Source organism: Schistocerca serialis, chromosome 2, assembly GCF_023864345.2.
Source record: "Schistocerca serialis cubense isolate TAMUIC-IGC-003099 chromosome 2, iqSchSeri2.2, whole genome shotgun sequence".
NCBI classification, from domain to species: Eukaryota; Metazoa; Arthropoda; class Insecta; order Orthoptera; family Acrididae; genus Schistocerca; species Schistocerca serialis.
Genome location: NC_064639.1, coordinates 413,207,505 through 413,224,241, shown reverse-complemented (window position 1 = coordinate 413,224,241; position 16,737 = coordinate 413,207,505). Strand labels below are relative to the sequence as shown.

The window sequence follows — 16,737 nt, the reverse complement described above, 5'->3', positions numbered from 1 at the left end:
ATGTGCACATTTTAGTATGGGTCACGAAATTCCAATGCTCTTGGAGTATCCTCTGATGTCTTGTTTCTTTTATGACATAATGTAAGATCTTTTAATGTTTTACACGTACGAAAAAATGGGCTCCTTAAATGCATTGTAGCTGCGCAAGCACGGTGATGCCTGTCATCTGGCACTCTCTGGCAACTGCAGAAATGAAACTATTTCTAACAGGTCGTGGGAAAATATTCCGAATGGTGGTTTGAAAAGCATTACCATAAAAGTAAATTTCCTTTTACGCAAGTTGAACAGTGTGCGAGAATGTACGATGAATTTCTTACACCACAGAGCGTTTGACTCTCATTTAAAAATCAACTATTTGATGTCGAGCCATTTAGATGAAGTTCGAGCCCAGAAGATCACTTATGTCGTTATTAAAAATTTTACTGGCACATTTGTGTGATGTATCGTAATTTATAATACGCGCCTAAAAGACCAACATTATATGTGACAGCTTAGCTTCTCTTGCAGCATATTAATCTTATAGACACAATATTATATGTGAAAGCTTTTCGTTTCGTGTAGCAACACTGTGTATATTAATTTAAACCATTAACTTTTTCTGTTTTTGTGTTCGTGCTACTTGACAGTGATGTTGCTATTGGCTGACTACATCATGTGTCCTAAGGTCTGAATACCCGCTGTCATCGGCTGGCGAGATAATGTGACATGAGCTGTGACTGGCTTACAAAAGCACATCGCAGTCTCGATTTCAATGCTTCAGAAAGTAACATGCGATGTTTGGTGGAATTCGAATTTATACTTTCGTAATATGAAAATACAGCGTACATGTTGCTGCACATCAAAGATCTTTCCGAAACGTGGTTTTTTTTCCCTGTGTTTAGTTTTATAAAGCGCCGGGAAATTCTACGCCCGTGTGTAAAACCATAATCATTCAAAGGACTGATAAGTTATACAGTTCCGAGAGGAAATATACTGTCAATGAACAGGGAAAAAATATGTTTTCACCCGGGAGAAAGTGTATTTTTAACCAGGAAATCTGGGAATTTTTTTTCCTTGTCCACGTATACACACACACACGTACATGCACACAGTCATCTTCAGCTTCTCAGACTGGGATGCGTGCAAGTCCGAGCTGCCAGAAGTGACAGTCGGGTGCGTGAGGGGTGCTTGCTTTTCTGAAGGAGGCTTGGGCCTAAAGCTAAATTATAACAATCATTCCATTGTATCTGTCTGTAATTCAGTGTGTCGTCTTTATGGTGAGCAGGAATCTATCCTTTTTTTATATTGTTGTCGTTGATTTGTGTGTTTAATGTGGAAAAATTTTATGGAGAGATTGATGAAGTAAGAGTTTTTAGGAGTATGGAAGAACAAAAATAGGGTGTCCAGATTAGTTTCTACTACTGAACGTGGGCCAAATAATGAGTTTGATTTTGGATGCTAGAAAGGTTTTCGCTATATTTTTCTTGAACAGGTTTGAATAGTAAGCTACCAATAGAGTACTCATAGCAGTACTGTGAACTTGCAAAATGCAAATAACTACAGGGTGTTTACTCCTCGGGACAGCCGGAAAAACCACAGGAATTTTTTAGTCCAGTAGAAAAAGGAAAAAAAAACCTGGGAACTTCTGATAATTCTGTAAATTTTTCATTGTTTTGGTTTTCAGTTAAATTCTTGCAATTTTTACTGGTAAGGACTGATATGTCTTGCAGAACAGTGAAGTTATTATGTCGATTTGCTAAAGAAATTCGGCTTTTATTCATCTTTTTCGCTGAGGCAGTCAATTTACTTGAAACGTAGTGTTTCATTCCACACTATTGCCTAGTTTCAACTGTTTGCTGAATTTAGAGTGCACATTTTCATCTTCTGTAACCTATGCCATAATACAGAACCAAACCTGAGATAAAACAGTAGTAGTATTCCAAAAAAAAAGAAAAAATTTACATCCCGAAAACCATACTGAAAAGCTTAATATCATGTTGGGGACTACTTCATTGTGGATCTGGACATACAAATGTGCACTTTAAGTCAAATTACATATTTATTATGGTTCACAAAATTTCAATGCTCTTAGAGTATCCTCTGACATCTTTTTTCTTTTATGAAGTAATGTAAGTTCTGTTAAAGCTTTATACATAGCTGTGGATGCGCAGGAATGCCCATTTTCTGGCGCTCCCTGGTAACTGCTGAAATAACCTATTTCTAACAGGTAGCAGGAAAATATTGCGAATGGTGGATTGAAAAGTGTTACTTTCAAAGTAAATTTTATTTTATGCCAGATGAATTATTTTGCATGTGAGACTGTATTATAAATCAGAGATAGTTTGACTCTCATTTAAAACTTAATGCTTTGAGGACCAGCCACTTAAAAGAATTTCGAGCCCAGAAGACCAGACATTTATGTCATTATTAAAATTTTACTGGCACATTTGTGTGATGTGTTTTTAAGTGTAACACTTGCAAAAGTGTGTGTGTGTGTGTGTGTGTGTGTGTGTGTGTGTGTGTGTGTGTGTGTCGCTGTCTACATCACGTTTCCTGTGCGCTGAATATCTGCTGTCATCGGTTGGGGAGATGACATGAGCTATGATTGGCTTACAAAATCGCATCGCGATCTCTAATTCAATGCCTCAGAAACTAATGTGCTATGTTTGGTGGAGTTTGAATTTATTTTTTCGCAATATGAAAATATGCAGCATATCATAAAATGGAAATATGCAACATACATGTTGCTGCACATCAAAGGTTTGCTGTTTTTTTTGTAAAATGCTGGAAAGTTCTACGCTGGTATATAAAACCTTAACCATCCAAAGGATTGATAATTTTCACAGTTCCAAGGGAAAGTATATTGTCATTTAACATAGAAAAAGTGTAATTTTTGCCTGGAAATCCGGGATTCCCCCACCCCCTCACTTGTGCACATATACACCCTGAATTAACATAAATCTTCTCACCTACTCTATGTAATTGTATAAAAATTGAATTGTTTTCTCTCCAAAATGCACATCATCCTGGAGCTTCATAATACATGGCATTTGTAATACCACATGCTTTTGCTACAGTTGCAAATACAGTATGATGACACTGGCCACACTGTATGGTTCATAAATAATGTTTATTCTTTAGTTTTAGCACATATTTTATTTTTTAACACTGCCAGTCTTGGCACTATTTTTTTTTTTTTTTTAACATGGACTTATCTGAAGAAGATCATTGCTGACTAAATTGGTTTTCAAATGAATAGCATATTTTAAAAATTCTAGCATTTCTCATATAAACTGCCAGTTTTGTTATGTTTGTGTATAATCTGTTAAAAAGGTTATTCTTTTATATGTTGCAGTTGTATGAACTTTCAGACATTATTTTCAGTGCATTCAATATTTGGCCATAGGCCACTAATTTGTTGTGATGTTACAGGTGGGAACAGGACTTGGTCCTACATTGGAGTTCTATGCTCTCGTATCTCGTGAACTGCAGCGTGCAGATTTGGAGTTATGGAATGGAGAACGTACAGAACCAACTGACAGTGAAGGTGGCACCAGTTACATTCATTCACCGGTTGGCCTTTTCCCAACACCTCTTCCTCGCACAGCAAAGTCCAGTACTGTTGCCAAAGTCAAGAGCAAATTTAGGTTTCTTGGAAAATTAATGGCAAAAGCTGTAATGGATTCCAGAATGGTAAGTTTAGTTTTTGTGTGTTTCATAAGATGCAGTTAAATCTCTCCCAGATATTGGTATAATGTACAAAATTCATTAAAAGTACAATATGTAATTAGATTTGCCTGCTTAATCATTACACCCAAGTCATCAGCACAACCTTTTCTGCTACCTTCTAAAAAGAAGCTATTCTCCTCCCCTTTTTTTCAGTAATCTCTCACAAAGGAGAGCTACCGATGTCATGATCATCATGACTTTAGTTCTTGCATAATTTTTTTGCAGCATGTTGCTATTAACTACATTGGTGACTTGAGTAGTTATGCCACTCTCTCCTGACAAATTCACACAAACCTTGGACATCTAAAACCACGAATTTGTTAAGACATTTTGCTTTGTCATAAAGTGGTTGTAAATAAATGACATTAAAATGAAAATTTAGAACTAGAGAAAAGATAAATGTGGTGTAAAGTCTTTTTGACCACAAAAATGCAATCCTCGGATAGAACACTTTTCTGTTCTATGACCATATAAAACTAATGCATCAGTTTGTGTGGAAGTGTCTGTAATTCAGATGTAAAGAGATTGTAAGTTGCTACCCAAGCTTAGGAGTTTCTTACAAATTACACTGGAGATCAGCAGAAATAGTAATAACGTAGCATCTCTGAAACTACTGTATGTGGAACAGTATTCTAATACGACATGCCATTCATCATCAGCTGGAATTCGACCATCTATTGCCATTTTCCAGATACTGGTCTGTTTGTTGGCCTTCCATTTACAGTTATAATTGATGCCATTTATTTGGCAGTGAAAGAGAAACAGTGGCTGAAGAAGTTGTATCAAACATATACTTCCTAATATTTGTGTAAATGACATAACCCGAATGTGAAGGCACTAGATTGGTAAGGGGGTCAGATTACCAGAAGAAAATATCTCTTAATATTTGACACTGTGGTGATGGTTTCCAGCTGAAGATTTGGACTAGCAATTTTGATGAGAGATAAGCAAATTTCTTACCTGTAATAGAAATAGTGTTCGAAAAACTGTAATTTGGTTCACTCTAATATTGAGTTGACATTGGCTACAAAAAGTGCAAAGTCTTTATTCTGTTTGATATTAGTGTGTTGCTTTCGTCAGAATTTACTGTTAAAAGATAAACAATTATTATTGTTGATTCTACTATTTTGATCAGAATTGGAAACGTTTTAAATTTTTGTGGAATTGTTAAATGTGATTATATACTCTAATTTTCAACAGCTGGATCTGCCGTTCAGTGTTGTATTTTATCGTTGGCTACTGGGGCACGAAGGAACACTCTCACTACCTGACCTGGCTCATGTGTGCCCGGCAGTTCATGCTACACTGGGTAGACTCCAACAGGTCTCTCGTCTGAGAGATCGCCTCGCCCAGGACCCACAACGTCGCCACCTTATTGAACATCTAGATCTGGATGGCTGTCCTATAGCTGACCTTGGACTTGATTTCACATTACCTGGTCATGCCAATGTGGAAATGTGTCGTGGTGGCAAAGACATGGCACTCACAGTACATACAATTGACCATTACATTAAGGTAACCTTTGTTATTCTCTAAATTAGCGTTAAATTTTTTTAAAAAATAGTGTAAAATATTAATAGTGTACAAAATATTATTTCTGCTCTGAATTGACGTATAGTGAGAGCTTATTTGTTAACACATAAATTAGTGTGTTGCAAGTCTTGGATATACCCATAAATTACATTGGATTGTAATTAACCAGTCATAATACCATATACACACAAATACAAGCCACACTTTTTTTCCGGTTTCTAGGATTCAAAAAACACTCAATCTTAAAATCGAGTGCAAAGCAAACGGATGTTCTGAAAAATAGCAGTAGACACTGCCACTCTTAAATTTGGCGATCAAGTAGATGCAGCACTGGACAGGCATGCTTTGCAAGTGCACAGATACTGGCACCAAAACTTCTGTACTATAAAAAAATATATATAAAAAAGTTAGAAGATGAATCTACTTTGTCTTCTTCTTCTCTTTCTTTTCTTTTTTCCATTGATTTGTTATACATCCTTAACAAAGGAAATAAAAATTCAGTATTGCTCATCTTCGAATGTAGCAGCCTTTCAAATATTCATAGCAACAAAAATTAGTTTCTTTACCTAAATACCTACAGTGCATAAGGCACATTTAAGAGTTCATAAGCTGTGGCTCATTTTCATTTCATGTATTGTTTTGTTGAATTTGTGAAGTGCTGGTTTCAGTGAACCATAATGAATCACATTCATTCTAGTGCCAAATTAAAGAAGGAAGTTATTTCTTTTCCGGAAAAAAGAGCTAATCATGCTGCAGGTTTGCTTAAGGGGCCAGCAAAGCTCAGCTCAGTGACACTGTTTGCACAACACTGCAACTTCACTACAAATATGCTGTGAAAAGCTGATTGGCAAACGTGTGTTCACGATTTACGCCTATATGACCAACGCTTCATCGGTATGTTTTTAGTGTTTTCCTACCAGTGACAAGAGAATGGTTTCTTTTAAACCGTGCATTCTTCCATGGTAGCTGTTACGTCACTTACATGCTGTCACCCTAACAAACTCGATTGAGACAACGGCAAACACCAATGAATATGTATGTTGTGTACTATTGGCATTTGTATTGTTCTTGTGCTGAATAGTGATAAAGTCGGAAATGAACCACAGGAACGGACTTTTGTATTGATTTTTATATCATCTACAACTATAAACTGTATGCAGATAAATTTTGTGGTTTTAAAGAGTAAATTAATCTACAAAATAACCTTGCTTAAGGGGGGACGTACATGAAAATGACCAAATTTGTGAAAAAAATTTTATTGGCTCTTCATTTACTACATGGTATTGAAATTTCAATTACCAAATATTACGTTCCAATTCCGCTTCTAAGGGGGAAAAAAATAATAATTTGTAATAGCTTGCACAGGGCGACGCCCCCCCATCTTGGTCTTCATCCTCTCGTATATCTATTTATACTGCGTTTTTTTCCAGTTTTGTGCAGTCACAATGCAGGGAACGTTTGTGTACTACATCAAGAAGGCTGTGGAATAATATCTCTGCCGCTGGTTTTATATTCTTTGATTTATAGCGTTTGTTTACGAGTGTTTGTTTGGAATACATTTTTACGAAAGTTGTAAGTAGACTTGTTATTATATTTTGCAGCATGCCGCGTTCTAGTAAGGTGTTTAAAAAGGTTAGAAAGTGTCAAGCTTCTCGATGTAGTAAAGACAACTTGAAAACCAGCCCCATAATAACAAATGGAAACGATACTTCAACCAAGAAAGCGAGTGCTTCGAGAAGGAAAATTGACAGCTGTCAATCACTTGATGATTGTGGCTCAGACACTCAAGCTACTAGTGGTTTTAGGCTTATTGATTTGAAAATACTATCTGATATTATATCATCTGCTTGTGTATGTGCTGACTGTGGTGCAAAAAGTTTGAGATTATATGACGAAGAAAACAGAATTGGAATAGTGTGTATGTTGCATCTTACTTGTGAAAGCTGTCATTCAGACACTGCTTTTAGAACTTCGGCATCAAGTAACCGGATATATGAAGCAAATATGCGTTTAATATATGGCATGAGATGTTTGGGCATAGGCAGGGAAGGTACCAGACTGTTTTGTGGGATCATGAACATGCCACAACCAAGTGCTAGGTACACCACTGGAAATAAAACACTGCTAAGTGCTCTTCAAGAGGAAGTGGAAGAAAACTTGAAGTCCTCTGCAAAGGAAGCTGTGAAGATGAATAGTGAACTAAAGACAGAAGCAGATAACACGCCAGACACCGATTTGTGTGTGTCATGTGATGGAACGTGGATGAAGCGTGGACATACATCACTGTATGGAGTATCATCTGTCATTAGTGTTGATACTGGAAAAATTCTTGACGTTCAGGTAATGAGCAAATATTGCTATAGCTGTGTACTCGGAAAGAGAGCTGGTGAAGTGGAAGAAAATAAGTGGCAGGTTGAACACAAGAAAGTGTGCTGTAGAAATTATTCTGGTTCTAGTGGTGGAATGGAACCTGCAGCTATGAAACTTATGTTCCATCGAAGTGTGGAAAAGTACGGTGTTAGATACACAAAATACCTTGGTGATGGTGACTCCAGCTCCTTCAAAACTGTTTTGGAAAGTGAACCTTATGGTCCCCATTGTGCTATAGAAAAGTTGGAATGTGTTGGACATGTGCAAAAACGAATGGGAGGCAGACTTTTAAAATTGAAACGTGAATTGAAGGGCAGGAAACTTGAGGATGGAAAACTTTTAGGTGGTCCCAACAGACTCACAGACAAAGAAATTCATTCTTTACAAGTGTACTATGGCAAGGCAATAAGGGACAACAGTGGAAATTTGAATAACATGCAGAAGGCTGTGTGGTCTATTTATTTTCATAAACTATCCACAGATGACAAACCTGTACATAATTTGTGTGACATATCGTGGTGCAAATTCAAGCAGGCTGAGCGTGATGGCATGAACTATTCACACAAGCACAGTTTACCTGTGGCTGTTTTAAGTGCTATAAAACCAACATTTAGGTGTTTAGCAGAGCCAGACCTCCTACGAAAGTGTGTGCATGGAAAGACACAAAACCCTAATGAAAGTTACAACTCACTGATTTGGAAACGTTGCCCAAAAACAACATTTGTTTCAACAATTATTGTTGAAATTGCTGCATATGATGCTTGTTTAGTTTTTAACAATGGTAATCTTGGAAGAATAAAAACTCTACAGAGGCTAGGATTTCATCCAGGAGCTTTCACCTATTCAATATTGAAGGACATCGATGACAAAAGAGTTGCTGCGGCTGATATTACAGCCAATAAAATTGAACAGCAGGTTAACCAAAGAAGACAAGCAAAGAAGAGACTGCTTGCAGATGAAGAGGAGTATGCATATGGCTTGCACTAGTTCACACAGAGACGGTAAGACCTAATACAAACACTATCAAATCATTGATTCAGTTTTCCCGTAACTTACATTTTTATAAATTTATGTACCTTTTTCTCAAAAACCACAAAAGGTAGAGAAGTGAAATTTGGTATATGACTAGTCAGTACTATAGTGAAAAATTCTGTGGAAGGAATTTTCATTTAATAAAATAGTAAGGTATTTATGGTAGAAAATATTCCTTAAATTTGATATATTATTTTTCAGGGAAATTGGGAGACCCGTAAAAACTGAACAAAAGAAGATATAAAAATTCTGCTCCACAGAGTTTTGTAATTATTTGGTATGAAAGTGTGTACAAAAATTCATTAACATTGCTCTCACAGTTTTCTCAAAAAAGGAACATTTGTAATTACATTGTTGAAAAAAAATTAATTGTTAATAATTAAAGATGTAAAAGGTCAATAAAAATGAAAATTTAGGTTCATATGCGCATAACATTTCTTAATAACTGTACCAAATTTGGATTGATTATCTTAAAAAATTAGAGTTTTATAAAATACTTTTAAAATTACTGCAGTTTCGTGTACGTCCCCCCTTAAGTTCAACCCCTAAGCTTATGAATTGAGTGCAACTACTGTAGATTTTAAAAAAAACTGCGTGTAGTATATTAAAAGTAGTCGAGGCAGAAGTGTAGAGGCAAAGAAGTTGTTGAAAGACAGGTGAGGTATGAGTGGCGGCAACTTGAAATTAGCGGAGATTGAGGCCTGGCGGATGACGAGAAGAGAGGATATACTGAAGGGCAAGTTCCCATCTCCGGAGTTCGGATAGGTTGGTGTTGGTGGGAAGTATCCAGATAACCCGGACGGTGTAACACTGTGCCAAGATGTGCTGGCTGTGCACCAAGGCATGTTTAGCCACAGGGTGATCCTCATTACCAACAAACACTGTCTGCCTGTGTCCATTCATGCGAATGGACAGTTTGTTGCTGGTCATTCCCACATAGAATGCATCACAGTGTAGGCAGGTCAGTTGGTAAATCACGTGGGTGCTTTCACACATGGCTCTGCCTCTGATCGTGCACACCTTCCGGGTTACAGGACTGGAGTAGGTGGTTTTCAGCTGCAGCTTAGATTTGGGTAAATATGGTACATATTTCATGATGACAGAAAGTTGAGTAACATGAACTGTACATTAACACGTGGATGTAATGGACACCAAATTTCTGTCATCTATTTAGACAACAAATTCATAAAATTTCTTGAGAAATGTCTGTAATTATTCCTGAATGAGGGATTCTGTAACTTAGTGATACCTGAAAGTTGTTCAGTTAACATTCGTTTCTTGTACTTCGATTTCAGTATTTGATGAGTGAAGCCGTAGTTAATTTTAACCATTATGAAGTGAAGTGTGTGGTGTGTTATCAGCATCGTCCACTCTTGAATAGCTCAATTTTAATGTAAAATATGTTTGGTTTCAAACAACATTAATAAGCTTATTGTCTCATAGAATACCGCGTTTAGATGTTTTTTATGAGAAAATGAAAATTTTTAGTGAATTACTTACCATACCCCAGAGAGTGGCTTGTGTTATATGATATGGCAGTTGCTGCTTACGTACATGTATTAGTTTTATCACACCATTGTATTACAAATGACCTGTAAACATCGGTCTCATAATGAGCATTAGCTTTCCAGTCCCATTAATGTGACCACCTGCCAAAAGCCTGAATAAACATGTTCTGCAGTATGGACCACTGTGTAACGTGCAGGAAGGGAGTCAGATTCTGGAAGGTACTATCAGGGATGTGGAGCCAGCTGAGTCCAGTGCCATGGCCAGCTGTGCTAGCTTTCTTGATTTACAACTAGTGACACATACAGCCCGATTGATATGGTCCCATAGATTCTCAATTGGGTTTAAATCTGAGGAGTTTGTCGGCCAGAGGAATACGGTAAACTCATTCTGGTGGTCTTTGAAACACGCACATTCACCCATGTGACAGATTGCATAGTCCTGCTGGCAGGAGCCATTGTGTGGAGAAGAAACAATGTAGGAGTGGACATGATTCCCAAGGATAGATACTGCTCACTTTTGTTGATCCATTGTGTTTTCCCGGATGGTGACATTACCCAGAGAATGCCCTGAAAACAACCTGTAGACCGTAATGCTCCATCCTCCAGGCCGCACACTTCCAATAATTGTTGCTGGATGTCTACTTTCAGATGTTTCACATCGTATACGCTAACGGCCATCTGTCTGATGGAGCATAAAACAAGATTCATCTGAAAAAGCCACTTGTCACCACTCAGTGGACGTCCATTTGTGGTATTTGTGTGCAAATTCCACCCTTCTTTGCCAGTGAATAGAAGTTAGCATGGATGCATGAATGAGGCACCTGCTGCAAATATCCTTACGCAGCAACATTGCTCCTCCTTGGTTCATCTGGGTGGTCAGTTGCTCAGCTGTTTACACCTATTAGCCCATAGACATCTCTGCAGCCATTTTTCATCCCCGTCATGTATTATCCGTAGTGCCCCACAGTTGTTTTGGCACTGGATTTGGACAGCAACCTTGGTGGCACTTCAACCATGGTGGCACGTGAATGGTTTAAAAATGCAGAAATTCTTCCACTCTTTGCCTGAAGGTCAGTAATCATGCTGTTTTGACCATCAAATAAATTGCTCCATTTCCACATTATGACAAATGCAATGTTTCCATCATCGTCCTGCCACGCGTTATATACATCATCTGGTAATTTAAAGTTCTTTGAAATATCACAAAGCTTAGATTGCAGAAAGTGAATGAATAGTGTTTTGGAGCTCTCTTAATGTCAACAAATTCTACTATATCATTGAGATATCTCAAAGATACTCAACACTTATAATTGCACATTCCACATTGTGATGACAGGAATAGGGAAAAGTTAAGCTTTTGTGGATTAACATTCATACTTCTGATTTAAGAACCATTTTGGCCAGCTCATGCCAAGCAAATAAAGGGTTTCCAGGTTTGATACATAATCCCAAAACTTCATGCTCTAAACATTATAGCTCAGACATGTGACAGGACAGGGTAGGTCACTACGTTTCACGAGGTATGTGTCTCGTTGTTGCTGTAAAAGAAAGAACAGTGTTAGGGGTGGGATTGTGGGTTCTAGGCAAGCATGAAGGACTTATCTTTCTTCCCAGCTACATTTAATTGAATAAGACCATGTCTGTTTTTAATAACACTAGGAAAATTGCTGCTCCGAAGCCCTGCAATTCAACCAGCACTAATATAAGTTAAACTCATGTTTATTGTCCTCCAAAAATGTGTAATATTACACGAACCAGGTATGTATTGGTTCATGCACACTCTAAGCTTCGGTTGGTCAGCTTCTTCCAGTGGAATATTGATGGAGCCCAATAACTGACATTGGCCAAAGGTGGTCGATCTTTTCAAATTGGTACACCACTATGAATGCAGTCACACTGTAGCAGATCTCATCAGCCAAATGTATAGGCTTTGGATGACAGTCGGTGAAATTATCTGTTTTCTTCAGTCAAATTGACCAACGTTCTCACACGCAAAATATGAACTGTGAGAAACTGATAAGTTTATCGAAGAAAGAGTGAGTTTGTGGTATCCTGAAGTTAAAAATATCATAATTGGCATATAGCTCTGAAACTATGGACTGAAATTGCAGGTTTATTGGAAATCACAAATAGCCAAAATCTTCACCGGAAATTTTAGGCTGAAATTATAACCTAAAAAAAATAATTTGTTTGAGTGATTTCCATAAATCACTTAAGGCAAATGCGAGGATGGTTCCTTCAGTAGGCCATAGCCGCTTTCATTCTCTATCCTTCCCTAATCAGAGCTTGTGTTCTGTCTCTAATCACTTTTGTTGTAGACAGGATGTTACACACTGATCTCCTCCTCCTCCTCATTTATCTGTACATTCGTTTCAGTGAATTGAAAATAGTAAAAAATATTGCCCATTGAATTATAATGAGGCAGCTTCATTTTGGTCTCCTTATGACATTCACATTGTAGTAAAAACTGAAAGAGTACAACAGAAAAATACAAGAAACTTTATCATGGTGTTTCTTTGAACAATACCATGTCACTGAATGACAGAGATTGTCATTTCTAGTTGAATGTACAAAAGTGTAATGTTAGGTCAAAAACATTGAGAATTTGTCATTAATATTTTGTGTAAAATATCATCTTCCTCTTTACTCTTTCCTTTTTCCATAATCCTGTATAAAAATCCACATGCTAATATTAAATTTTTGCATAACTTGCGTGGAAAAATATTGTAGGTGATAATGATTGCCCTCGGGGTCATGTTCATGACCATGTCCCCACACAATTTAGTTGTGCTGTGGAATTGAATTCTCATCTGCTCCTAAGCTCTGCACTGTGCAACTTCTAGAAAGTGTACAGACTTTGTGCAGAAAAATAAAAGTAAAAAAAGACTGTCAAATGTGTCACGGTTCTGTGATCCATATTGTTATTCAGTAGTTTCATATGTGGAGAGAGGCTTATTTTAGGCCCCAACAGGGCATTAGTCAAGTGTTGATGCACTTCACATACACTCACTTTTATTTTATCACCATTCCATGTTAGAAATTAGCCACTTGCCCTGTCCATTCAGATTTTGTTGACTGAACTTTAAAACAGCACCAGTAAAGTTACAGATAATATATAGATGTTGAAAACATTTGACTTAAAGTATACATAGTACAAATGACCTACTGATTAGTATCCTGTCTCGCTTCAGTGTCTACTTGGTGACTGTTGTGAATAGTTTCAACAAATTTAGTGTGTGCCAGTATTGGATGTCATTTGCTAGGCTTCTGCAAATTCAGTGTGTGCCAGTATTGGATGTCAGTTGCTAGGTTTCTGCAAAAGCACAAAAAAAAGGTATATGAACTTCTCATTAAGTGCCAGCCACATACGCATTTTGTCCAGCATACAATATTCTGCCTTCATAGAACAATATTAATAAACTTTATTTGTACATATACAACTGCATCCCATTACTGTTTACTGCATTTTGTCAAAAATGCCTTCAATAAAGTTTTATGCGACAGTGATTTATTAAGGGAAAAATGGACCACTTTGTAATATTTCACCACTTTATCTCTGAAATAAGGTTTTTTCCATCAACACAAAAGTAACTTGCAGTTACGCTAAAGAGCTACTTGCATTGAGCTGTTAGATTTTCAACTGTTGACATTAAAATATAGAATTATCGTTTCTGTAATTTCCAAACTGAGAAACATTAGCTAGTAGCCCTTCAATTCTATAAATTGGTTATTTGAGAGTTTTGGTTACTGTACCATAAAAAGCAGTGTACTTACATATTTGGTTTCTTTTTATAGCTTGTCTGCCACTGGTTCCTGGTTGAAGGTGTTTCAAGACAAATGGAAGCCCTTCGTGAAGGGTTTGAGTCTGTTTTTCCACTTTCTCATTTGCACATGTTTTACCCGGAGGAATTGGAAGCTGTTTTCTGTGGTGGTGTTGCATCCTCATCCGGTTGGGACGTCAAAATGCTTATGGAATGCTGTCGACCAGATCATGGATATACACCAGACTCTCGTGCTATTCGTTTCTTATTTGAAATTCTTAGTCTTTATGATAGTGAAGAACGACGACTTTTTATCCAGTTTGTTACTGGGTCTCCAAGGCTGCCTGTTGGAGGTAAACAATACTTCTGTTCCGCCTTTGCTTATTATTTTGTTCACTAATATAACAAGAACTAAAATGTGCATTTGCATTGAAGTATATGAAATTGCACAGAAAACACAAATTATCCAGCCTTGTCAGAAATTTCTTCCTCAAAAAAAAATTCCGTGCCATTTTTCCCCATAAGAAGTATGTAGTGTTAGTTACTTTCTGATAGAAAATATCTTTAGAAACTGAACTTTATCTGATTTGTACAAATTGAAAGCATTGCAGTTACAAATTGTCTGATATATACCATTATTTCATTTACAGGATTCAAAAGTCTATCCCCACCGCTCACAGTTGTGCGTAAAACACTGGAACCAAATATGAACCCCGATGACTTTTTACCATCTGTGATGACTTGTGTAAACTACCTCAAACTACCAGATTATTCTTCAATTGAAGTGATGAAGGCCAAGTTAAAACTAGCTGCTATGGAAGGACAGCATTCTTTCCATTTATCGTAGTATCAGCGCTTGGACTGTTGAGATTAATAAAGAATATTTGAACAGTATTGCTAGTTTGAATAATGATGCTCAGAGGGAACGAAAGTAGTGCTATTACACAGACTGAAAATTCTGAGTATTGTTTTCAAAAACACAGAAGTGTTTGTTTTTTTATTAAGCTGTGATTACTCTGTTAGCTTTGGTTGTTCCACCAGTATAACAGAAATGTGTGTTTTTTATTTGCAGAATAGCTCAGTCATAAATGACATATTTTTGGTGAAATGACTTTTCCTCACTTTTACCAAATGTAAATACTTGCTTTTACCACTGTAACCCAAGTTAAAACAAATATTAGTGAGCCCTGTTGCTCAATATTCCAAACTGGGCATTATTATTCTGCTTGTGATACATTTACATAGTCAGCTGTCATACTGAGAAAGTTTGAATATGAAATTTTACACTTGTGTGTTGTGTAAAATGAACTGTTAAAATGTTACACTGTGATTTCGTACTGAAAGAACTACATTGATGAGAAGAAAATGGTGATATGATCTGCCTTCTAGGAGAGGCCTGCTGTTGCATTTTTCATTGTGCATTTGTGTGTTTGTGAGTGAATATTGAATGACTAAGTAAGAAATTGATAGTAAGAATTGTTTATGGACTTTTTATATATCCTATCTGAAGAAGCTAGTGTACAGACAGTGTGTTTTCATAAAATATTATTTGAGGAAGTAAGAGTGAGTGGATGAACAAACAAGTGAAAGAAGTGAGATACACAAATATAGCTATCCTTTGTGCCCTGTTTGATATATTTAAAATTGTTTAGTGTTTCGGTTTCCTTTCTTATCACAAATTGTGTTTATTGTTTAACTTTCATTTGTTGTGCAGGAAGACTGTCTTAACCTCAGTGTGATATTTCACCAAGCAAGTTTTGCACATACAAATTTTTTTAAACAGAAGTTACTTTGGATAAATACTCAGTGTAAGCATTATTTAAAATTTTCCACATTAAGTTGACAAGCTATTAGAACTAAATGAAAACTGTTTTCCAACACAGAGGAAAAGTCATTATTGTAAAATTATGTCTGCTTTACTAAATTCATCTTTTGATTTAAGTGTGTACCTGTTTGTGAGAACAAATTTGAACATCACAGATAACATTAAATTACTGTGAATAATCTTTTAAATTTGAAATTCTTTGCTGTCTTGGAGAGTAATCATTGACTCTTTCATTCAAACTTTGATTGAAAGGGTGTGGAAATATGGCTATTGCATTAGTATTTCAGGTAAAATTGGATATCAGGCCAGAGAAGTGTTTTAGGACAAGAATTTTAATTGTTACATTTCTGGAGCTACAACTGGAGCATCAGAGTTATACCTTCTCTCATTTGTTTTCTAAATGCCTGTATGTACATTGTCTGAATTGTTGAAGAGTCCATCATTTGTGGATTTGTCTGCATCTTCCTTATTTTTATCCCCAAGAATTTATTTTGTTTTGTGAATAAAAGAAATAGAAATTTGATTGAAGTTGTGATTCACAGAATCCCTATAATCATAGAACGTAGTCTCTATTGATGAAAGTTTTCCTGTATTTATAAAAAAAAAAAAGATTGTGAAGTAAGTTTATGGGAGTTATGTTTGGTAAGGAAAAATGTGAAGTAAGTGTATGGGAGTTATGTTTGGTAATGAAAAATGCCATATTCGCCACAAATTATCATAACTGTGAAGCAAATATGCTGGAATTATAATGTTTATTAACTAACAATGCCTATATTAAATGAAAATTCTTTGATAATACTTCAGTCACTGCAATCCATTTACACTGTCCTGCGTAGCGAGAAGTTCCCTATGTGCCTTTTGTTGAATGCAGTAGTAGTTTACTTAGAGACCTGCTATTGCTAGGTAACTAAAACTTCATCCATGTGAAGTTGGTCAACTGTTTGTGACACACACACACACACACACACACACACACACACACACACACACACACACACAG

General features: G+C 36.6%; 1 protein-coding gene across 4 annotated transcripts in view; it reads left to right on the top strand.

Moving 5' to 3' along the window:
- Positions 1-16,260, top strand: part of LOC126457254 (E3 ubiquitin-protein ligase TRIP12) — a 233,130-nt gene extending 216,870 nt beyond the window's left edge. For all 4 annotated transcript variants that reach the window (XM_050093414.1, XM_050093412.1, XM_050093415.1 and 1 more), the window contains exons 30-33: positions 3,412-3,672; positions 4,909-5,223; positions 13,947-14,265; positions 14,563-16,260. In XM_050093414.1, the coding sequence (XP_049949371.1) occupies positions 3,412-3,672; positions 4,909-5,223; positions 13,947-14,265; positions 14,563-14,759 (1,092 nt within the window). In that variant the 3' untranslated portion in view covers positions 14,760-16,260. The remainder of the gene's footprint in view (positions 1-3,411; positions 3,673-4,908; positions 5,224-13,946; positions 14,266-14,562) is intronic.
- Positions 16,261-16,737: the final 477 nt, after the last annotated feature.